Source organism: Crocodylus porosus, unplaced genomic scaffold (assembly GCF_001723895.1).
Source record: "Crocodylus porosus isolate Cpor-Errol unplaced genomic scaffold, CroPor_comp1, whole genome shotgun sequence".
Classification (NCBI taxonomy): Eukaryota; Metazoa; Chordata; order Crocodylia; family Crocodylidae; genus Crocodylus; species Crocodylus porosus.
The window spans coordinates 15,052,698-15,062,215 of record NW_017728949.1 but is presented as its reverse complement, the minus strand read 5'-3'; the positions used below and the strand labels follow the sequence as shown (position 1 = coordinate 15,062,215).

At 38.3% G+C, this 9,518-nt stretch overlaps 1 protein-coding gene across 1 annotated transcript in view; it reads left to right on the top strand.

The window, feature by feature from the left end:
* The window catches only part of USP40 (ubiquitin specific peptidase 40), a 48,776-nt gene that overhangs the window by 17,267 nt on the left and 21,991 nt on the right, over window positions 1–9,518 (top strand). The window contains exons 13-19 of the mRNA XM_019553922.1: window positions 1,094–1,265; window positions 2,413–2,497; window positions 3,766–3,836; window positions 4,357–4,676; window positions 7,253–7,379; window positions 8,058–8,115; window positions 8,800–8,853. Of these exons, the coding sequence (XP_019409467.1) occupies window positions 1,094–1,265; window positions 2,413–2,497; window positions 3,766–3,836; window positions 4,357–4,676; window positions 7,253–7,379; window positions 8,058–8,115; window positions 8,800–8,853 (887 nt within the window). The remainder of the gene's footprint in view (window positions 1–1,093; window positions 1,266–2,412; window positions 2,498–3,765; window positions 3,837–4,356; window positions 4,677–7,252; window positions 7,380–8,057; window positions 8,116–8,799; window positions 8,854–9,518) is intronic.

Here is a 9,518-nt window from a genome sequence, read left to right as displayed (position 1 = left end):
AAGGGATCTTGGAGTCATTGACTCCAAGATGAACATGGGCTGACAGTGCGAGGTCACGGTTGGCAGGGCTAACTGGACCTTGTCGTTCATTCACAGGTGCATCTCAAATAGGGCCAAGGAGGAGATCCTCCCCCTCCAACGCAACACTAGTCAGGCCACAGCTGGAGTACTGTGTACAGTTCTGTGCGCCCCACTTCAGGAGGGATGTGGACAACATGGAGAGGGTCCAGAGGAGGGTCACCCTCATGATCCGGGGACAACAGGGCAGACCCTACAATGAGAGACTGCGGGACCTGAACCTGGTCAGCCTCCACAAGAGAAGGCTGAGGGGGGACCTGGTGACCATCTATAAACTAGCGGGGACCAGAAGGGTTTGGGAGAGACCTTGTTTCTCCTAGTGCACCCTGGCATAATGAGGAATAACGACCACAAGTTGTTGGAGAGTAGGTTTAGATTAGACATCTGTAAGAACTACTTTACAGTTTGGACAGTTAGGATCTGGAACCAACTTCCAAGGGAAGTGGTGCTGGCTCCTACTCTGGGGGTCTTTAAGAAGAGGCTTGATGCCTAACTGGCTGGAGTCATTTGAGCCCAGTTTTTCTCCTGCCCAAGCAGGAGGTCCGACTTAAAGATCTACAAGGTCCCTTCCGACCCTACTTCTATGATGCTATGAAATGAGAGCTGATACATTTTATTTGGCTTAGCTGTCTTTGATTTCCATTGTTGGTACAGTTCAGTTAAAGTTCTCAGTTTTGATTAGCATAGTCATCTTGAAAACAAATATAAATTAATGTTTAGAGTGGTGCTGATGTAATAGCTTTAAAACCAGACAAGGAGTATTTTAGCATGTTTGTAAGGGGCCACTTTACTGTGCGCTACACAGTATGTGGATTACTAGCTGCTCTGAGAGTCTTTGGGCTTGTCCATCTGTGGGTGTGATGCTGGTCTGAACTTACCTGTGAACTTGATTACCTGAGGTACCAAACCCATAAATGTGAATGCACAGCAGTGACTCTAAAGGAATAATTGCCAGTATGTAACATTTCATTTTAGCATCTTGGTATTGATGTGTATTTATGCTGTGCTTTTAAAGGGCAGAATGTGACTCTGCAGACAATAACATTGACTTGCATCTTCATTTGGCTTCTCGATATAAATTTTACAATGGGGCTCTCCACCCATCGCTTTCTCGGAAGGAAAGTGTGCTGGATCTGACTATTGATAAAAGAAAAACCCTAGGAGATCTGCGACAATCTGTATTTCAGGTATTTGTTGTCTTAAAGTCAACCCAAAGGTTTTGTCTGTACTTGAGTCACAAAGCCAATTTCTGATTTGCAGAAGTGAATATGCCTATATACAGAGGAGTAATTTTTCTATATAATTTGACACATTTAAGCTAGAAATCATATGAATCTATGTGTATAGAAATTTTCTTCTTTCGAAGACAGATTGCACTGCATTGCCATGGAATTGACAAAGCAAGGTAGTGGAAAATTTAAGCTTTATATCTGGCTTAAAGACTTGGGCACTACAAACAAGTATGCATTGAAGTCTAGTAAAACAGTTTATTCTTGACTGTTTTTATAACTGTTAATATATTGCCTACATGCTTGGAAGGAGTATGTTAGCTTAGGCTGGAAAAAAGACTCAAGAAAATACCAAGAAGTTAGAGATGACCTACTGAAAAAGTTGCAGAAAATTTACAGGACTCTGTCAGATTTGAAAGCTGTATGTGTATTCCCTAATAAACCAAAGAAACATGAGTCCTAGAGAATGGTGAGATTTTTAGTTCCACAGATAAGAACATTGAATTTGAAGATGGTGTTGTATTAGAACATGATGGCAGGAGTGACTTGTTTCTTATAGGGTACAGAACAATACATGTGCTCTTCTAGACTGGGGTAAACAGGTGATCGACAGTAAAGGCCAACCTTTTTAAGAGGTATGGCACGAGTTCAGTACCATACCACCCTGATCCTCTTCCCTTGCTCGCCCTGTCTTCTGCTCCCTGTCTGTTGTTGTTGTTGTTGTTGTTGTTGTTGTTTTGGTTTTTTGGGGGGGTTTTTTGTTTTTGTTTTTTGCTCCCTGCCCTCTACCCAGTCTGTCAAATGCCTACCTGTGCCATTTGTGACATGAGTGCTGTGGGTTGGTCACCCCGGCCTAGATAATCAGCTGATACAAATAACCAATGGGAAAAAAAAAGTAAAAAAACAAAATTATCATAAGTGCTGTTTATTTCCTAGGGAGATTGCAAATACTGAGCTTGAAATCCTAGCCTCCTCAAAATAAATTGCAAACCTGTCACTGATTTCATTGCAGCCAGGTTTTTAGCCTTTACAGTGAGCTTGGCATTTTGCTGAATAATGGCAGCTATTGCTTCCTTTTCACAACCACTTTTATTATACCCATTAGCTGTTGGAATTTTGGGAAGGAGACCTGATTCTCAGTACTGCAAAGTCTCTCCCAGCAGGACTTCATCTTTACCAGATGCTTAATGGTAAGACCTGTCTGCACAAAACAAGGCTTCATCATTTATATGTTACAGGCATTTGGAGGAACGTGCATGTATTATCTTACTGGGAAAATACAGCGTTGAATGCTGTTTGTTTCGATGTTCAGCTGATCTATTTGTCTAAAAGCTAGCTTTAATATTAAAATGTGTATCGACGTTGTATTATTTCTAAAGCAGCTCCTTATCTTGAATCTTTGCTGTAAAAATCAAAGTCTCATTGCAAAGATCAAATTTGTAGATAAATGAGGTTAAACTATGATAGTCTTTTAAACATTTATGTTTTAGGAGTATTTCATACTTTAAAAGATTCTGAATCAGAGGAGCTAGGGCAGCAATGAAAGAAATAGATCATACAACTTAAATTTTAGCGGAAGAAAAAAATTGAAAAGGAGACTTCTTATAATTCAATATATAACTTAATTAAAAATATAGCTTTGGCTTTGTTGGCCCTGACCCATGTATAGTCATGTTAAATACACAGGGTTATCTTTTTTAAAATCTGATTTACTGAGTAAGTTAATACCTACCTCTCTTTGGTTTGTGAGCCCTGCCTTATAAAATTAGGCTACTGCCAGAAAATACACCATGCTTTTTCATTGCAGAAATATCAGGAAACAGAAGTCAGATGTAACTGTTGTGGTTTTGCACATTTTTGTATAACCTTTTGAGATTTAAAAACATAATTTCCATTTAGGCTGAGTTATGATACAGAGAGGGAAATTAGTTGCAGGTAAATTTAAACATTTGCCTCGTATATGTTTCAGGAATTGGCTTGGGAAATACAGCATCCTTTTTAGTATTAAGACTTATCTAGAAAACAGTGACCAAACAGGCAAATTTGTCAAGTAGAGTTTTTAAATGTATAAGAACATAAGGAAGCCATACTGAGTGAGACCATGGGACATCTAGCTCAGTGTTCTGTGTATTCCAGAGTCAATGCTCAGGGGAAGTATATTTATGTTGGGTCAGTTCTGCGGAATCTCCACTCCTGCAAAAAGATCAGGCCACCTGAACTTATAATAACAGGACTCCTGATAACTTGACTCTCATAGACATATGCATCCACAGAGGTTTCCTTGACAGGACTGGGCCCTGAATTCAACCCTGTGTGTATGTTCTTCTTAGCAACTTTTGATTTTGATAGATAATGATAGTGTGCTACATTTTTGTCTTTTCTTCCCAGCTGACATTTGATTACTTTTCTTGAGGCTGGGGGAAGGGGGGACTTCACCATGAAATGATCTCTTTTTCAGGAGATGAGCTGACTCTGGATGGCATTGGGCTAGCTGATGGGGCAGACATCTTTGTGTGGAATGGAAAGGAGGTAAGAAAGTAGGGTAAGAAACTATTCTATAAATCCTAGGATTTAATTTTAAGTCTCTAAAAATAATTCTGGGTGTTTTAAATTATTTTTGGAGGAATGCTGGCTTTGGGGTGCCAGTCCACCTGCCTTTCTGGTGCTCCCTCTTATCACTACATGTGACTGTACCCTTTGTTTGCCATAGCATGTGTTGTCACTAGAGGTCTGCTTAGGATTTCTGTACAAAAAGATAAAAATGGCCCTTATCTTTCCAATTTTATTTTCCTTTGTCATCAGTATTTTTCATATTTCAGGCAATCCTAGCCTCTCACCACCTTTTTAACACCCCACTACTCTTTACCACCTTTAAGGTTCCTTAGCAAACATTTCCATGCAAATTCAATCACTGAAGGCTTGATTCTAATGAGAAAAGTCTTGAATGACTAAGAAACAAGTCATCCATACTATGCAGACTTTTCTTGGTTATGACTTGATATATTGCTGATCACCTTTCATGTGCGATTCTTGCACATTGTTACTACAGGTTGGTGGCATCGACGTGCTGACAGGCCTTGACCATGAGCCCGTACTTCTAAATGTTCTTCGTTTAGCGAGGTATAACGAAGGAGGAAAAGGTCAGCACTTCACTGAATCCCAGCATATTTTTCCATGCAGTGCAGAACTGAGCACTCTGTGCAAAGCCTTAACATCATCAAGAGGGATCATCTTAATGAACAGTTCAGGATCAGACAGTGAAGCTAAAAACTGGAAGGTCATTTCTGAAGAGAATATGAAGAAGACAGTCAAAACAACTGGTTTGACAGATGGAAGCTCAATACTAGTTTTAGACCGCCATGACCAAAGGTAATTGTCATAATTATATTTCTAGTTTAACAAAAAATTACTTTGGTTAGATATTCTTATTACTTTTTACTACAACTTTGCTATTATGAGGAATAAGTTCCCAAAAGAGGGTGTGGAATCTTCATCCTTCGAAGGTTTTAAGAGCCAGTTAAACAGACACTTGTCTAATGTGGTTTAGACGGGGATGATCCTAAACTGAACTGGGGGTTCAGCTAGATGACTTCCTGAGGTCTCTTCCAGCCCTACTCTCCCACGATCCTGTGAATATAGTATTTAAGATTGTGAAATTTAGTACTTCCCTGTTTAACTACTCAAAGTCGTGACTGCTATAGCATTGCTCACTTTGCTATGTTCCACATTAAACACAGAGGACTATATTAAAATTCAAAGTTGAAAAAGCAGGGAAGAACAATGGTTAGGCATTTGTGTGCAGTATGGCTGAGGTTACAGTTCAGAAGTAACATTAAATTCTGGATTTCCTGGGTGCGTGATTTATTTAATGGAGTATCATGTCTGGGAGACTAATTTGCAGTTAGCTTCACAGAAGGGGAGACTGGGGTATGAGTATGTGGTGGAAGCAGAGATTTAAGAGAAGCTTATAGTTATACTATTTAGCTGTGGAGCCTTTCAGGTGGTTATTTTAAACAGCAAGCATGCAAAAACAGAATTGGGCTTGGGCTTTCAGATATTCAGCCCATATATTGAATGCACACCTACAGGCATAATTGGCACATATAGTAGACATAATGGAAAATACCCATTATGTTAATTTTGGCTTTCCAGTTATGGTGTTTTGTTTGGGTTTTTTTAATAATGAAAATATGAAGTGCAGCAGTGGGTCCCCCACTGAAAGGTAGAGCGGTACCAACTCCTAAATTAGAGTAATTTAGGCTATTCAGTATGATTTAGAATAAATTTTCCGATTTTGGAAAAGCAAGTTTCTTTACAACTCTCTTCACTAAAATGCCTAAAAGGAGTCGTCTTAAACATTTAAATAATCACATTTTTTGCCTTGGGGGCAGGTATTAAGTAAAGAAAATGTCAGGTGAACAAATGGTAAGTTAAAGGGGTGGGGAAACGGGTTATAATAAAAATGAGTTTGTCACAACTGATGCCTAGCTGAAGTGAAAACATAACACCTGGTGATTTCATATAAACACAGTTGCTGAGACAGCAGTCTTTTCAAGGACCAAAACTTAAATTTCAGTTGTAAGAGGATATTTCTCAAGCAGGTAATAAAATGAGGGATCCTACTGCATACAACACAAGCTAACACTTGGTATATGCATAATAATATCTCCATTTAAGATATTAATTATGAAGCCTTTTGTGTCATTAATTAGATTAATTATAAAGCCTATGTTGTAATTGATGATGAGACACCATGTCTGATGACAGTCTGACCCATTTTGCTGCATGCTCTGTAGATGTAATAAGAAATTTTCTCTACCGTAAAGACTTTACATTTTTCATAGAGGATACAGGCAGTTAATGCTGTCATCATTATCAGTAAGGTACTGAAGCGAGGAATAGGTGATGAACCCCTGGTAACACAGGAAGTTTGTGACAGAGGTCCAGGAATTGGACCTAGTGGTTTTGTGTCCCACTTTTTGTGCTTTAAAACATAAGACTGTTCTTCTAATGTCAGGAAAGCTAGAGAGAACTAACAGATTTCAAGAAACAAAAATGTGATCAGCAGATTAACACATTTCCCTTGGCAGCACCACTCACAAATTGTTCCAAGTTGCATTGCTACTGATATGGCAGCATCTGCCAGTCTACTGATCAAGAAATTCTGATTCAAGGAAAACTAATTGATGGCTTTCTAGTAAGGACAAGCCTGGTGTAAGCTCACCACACTTGAGTTTCCTTGGATAATTCAAGCGGAAGATTGGGCCATTGGAACTGCCCTGTCTGCCCACAGACTCTAGAGAAAAAGTGAACAGACAACCTGCTTTCCCAAGGTGGTTGCCTGCACATGGCACTATATATGGCCTAGCCATTTCATGGCAAGCATGGCTATGCATTGAGCAAGAAGTTACCCTGGGAAGAAATTAACTATAGGAGGTGAGACATGCACAGTATAAATGACACTGGTGTGTACTCTTCACTTTTCTAGGAGTTAACTTTATCATGAAGTAGATGATTTGCATTGATGTAAGGCTGTGTCTTTGCTTTACTTTTCCTGCAAAATAGAGTCACTTTACTTTGTAGTAAACATTTCACTTGTTTGCACCCTCCTAGTTCCCTAATTCACATGTGAAAATCGGCTTGGGGTCTTATCTATACCAGCCTGGCTATTGCCCGCTCCAAACCCAGAAGTATGCCAGTGAAGATGTTCCAGGGCACCCTTTGTCACTGCTCTCAAGACCTCTGCTTCTAGTGTCCTAGAGAGTGGCTGCTGGAGTTGATTCCAGAAGGCCCTCACTGACATATTTCTGAGTTGGGATGAATTGGAGCAGCTGAGCTAAGATGCATTGTTGCTGCAGCATATGCAAGTCCTTTAGGTCATTTATACATTATATGAAAAATTTTCAGAGACATTTAAATCTGTGTTCTTATATATTTCTTTGCAGCCTGGTAAATGTGGTAGATGGCAATCTGACTGCTTTTACACATGATATCAGCTGGCTACAAGTTAAAAATCTCTGCAGGTTGGAGGCTGAAGAGAGACTAGTTAAAATTACTGCAACTATAGAAACGGTGAGTAAAAATATTGTTGTTTAGGGATATAACTCCATTCTCTTAGCCTGATCAGTTTCTTTTTCAGTACAGCTTGACTTATTACTTCCAGTGACATTATGATTCTGGGGAAGCAGGTAGGAATTCTGTCACTGACTTGTAAGAGTAAGGATTTCACCTTGGGAGTCTTCAAAAAGTTTGCTACTTTTATATGAAAAGGAAGTAGGTTTGCAGTCATTTGTGATGGCTTATATAAGATGCTGTCAGTATAGTACAAAAAAATATAATGCCAAACAATCTAAAATAGACTAATCCCTGCTGAAGTCAACTGTAGAAAGTTTGTATAAGAACTTTTTTTTGAGGCCTTTATATTTTCCAGTCTTTTGGTTGGTGCTTTTTTAACTTAGTCTTTAGTCTGTTGATAAATCCAATTTTTTTTCTGTTTGCTTTGCTTTGGATTGGTGGTTTTGGAGATCTCACTGTTTCTATGTAAATTGGTAATCTGTTAGAGATGCTTTCTCAGTTTTGTAAATGATTACAGAACAATCCAAATGAGTACACATTTCAAGGAAAGAGTAAAATTTTTCTTTTTAGATTATCATTTGAAAACCATATGTATAAGTGTATATATAGGCCTTTTCTATTCTGATAGTCACACAGTGTATTATATTACAGGCACTAATAATATCTCTCTCTTAGGTGATGTCAGATATCAAAATTACAGCAATGCGGGAGTTGCAATTAGAGGAGCAGTTAGGTAAATTGATTAATTTATTTTATTCTTAGATACAAGTCTTTCCTATATCGTTGGAGGTTTCGTATTTTATGGAAAGGAGATGAATTCTATGCTGTTAAGGTTTTAAATTTTTTCTCTATAGGATGTAATGTTTTTCACCTGCTTCTAGTTTAGAATAAAACAACGCTCCCTAGCTAAAAATATCATCCTGTACCAAACAGATTGCAGTTACAAAATGTTCTAGGAAGCTCTTGCATGCATCCATAGACTCGCTTTTCTTGAAAGCCATTTTGGCCTGTTTTCATCTTGTTAAAAAACTTAAATTATATTGCAAATTATGAAGTAGTCTCAAAACTGATAAATTGCCTCCATATTTTTTCTGTTGGAGCTTCTTCCAGTATGTTTATAGAAATTTTACTTGAAGCTGAAAACAGCTGGCTACAGTAATCAAGCTATTATTGCCCGGGGGGAGAAGTGTTCCATCCCAGGAAAAAGAGACTAGACACATTTTTCTTGATCTGTGGAAAATACACAAGAGTTGCATCAAAGAGACAAGGAGTTCTGCATAGCGAGAGGCCTTTTACTAGTTTAGCCAATTCAGTTTTTTGTAATTTTTCATCTTCTCCCAATCTGTATAACTGAACTAAACTTCCACTGATTTAATCTGTTTAGTAGTTCACCTTTGCCCATTTTCTCCCATTACAGCGAATGATATCTGTCTCAGACCTATTAACAGAAATGGGAAGCTTCTGTCTCCAGGTAGGTATTTCTAGAACTGAAAGTAGGACTTTGTCAAAGTCTAAATAAAGCTGAAATAAAAGATTCCTAGCTTTCCTTTTCCTTGTTTAGGAGTTTTTACGTATCTGGGGTGTCCTGTGAATCCATGGATAGTGTTTCCAGACTTAGTTTAAATGAATTATTTTTTTCCAGTATTGATGTCTATTTGTTTATCAGTGCCAGGCTAGTAGTTAAATCTAAACATTCAAGTGTGATTTGCTTGCATCTGAATTCAGTAATATTTCATATGGTTCTTCCAGTTGCTTATTGGCCAAGAGCTCATGCTGGATCTTTGCAGAAAGTAACAAAAGCTACTGAGTAGCTTTTTGCATGGAACTGTTAGAATGCGTTCAAAAAGGTGCATACATGAGCTGAAGTTTTTTAATCTCACTGAAAACATGTGAGTGCATTGTCCCTTTTACTTGTAACGTTTCTTGCAAACTTGTACAGCCCCTATCTGTGGCTTTACAATATTATTAGAACACTACAAATTAAATGATAATCTTTGAAGTATATTGAGACACAGCACATCATTTTAGAACAGAATGGAACGTGAATAATGTAGTGAAAGCTGTTCAGTCCAGAACTGTTTTGAGAGAAACAAATCACAGAACCTAATATGCTTGTTAGCATTGTGAAGGAACTTT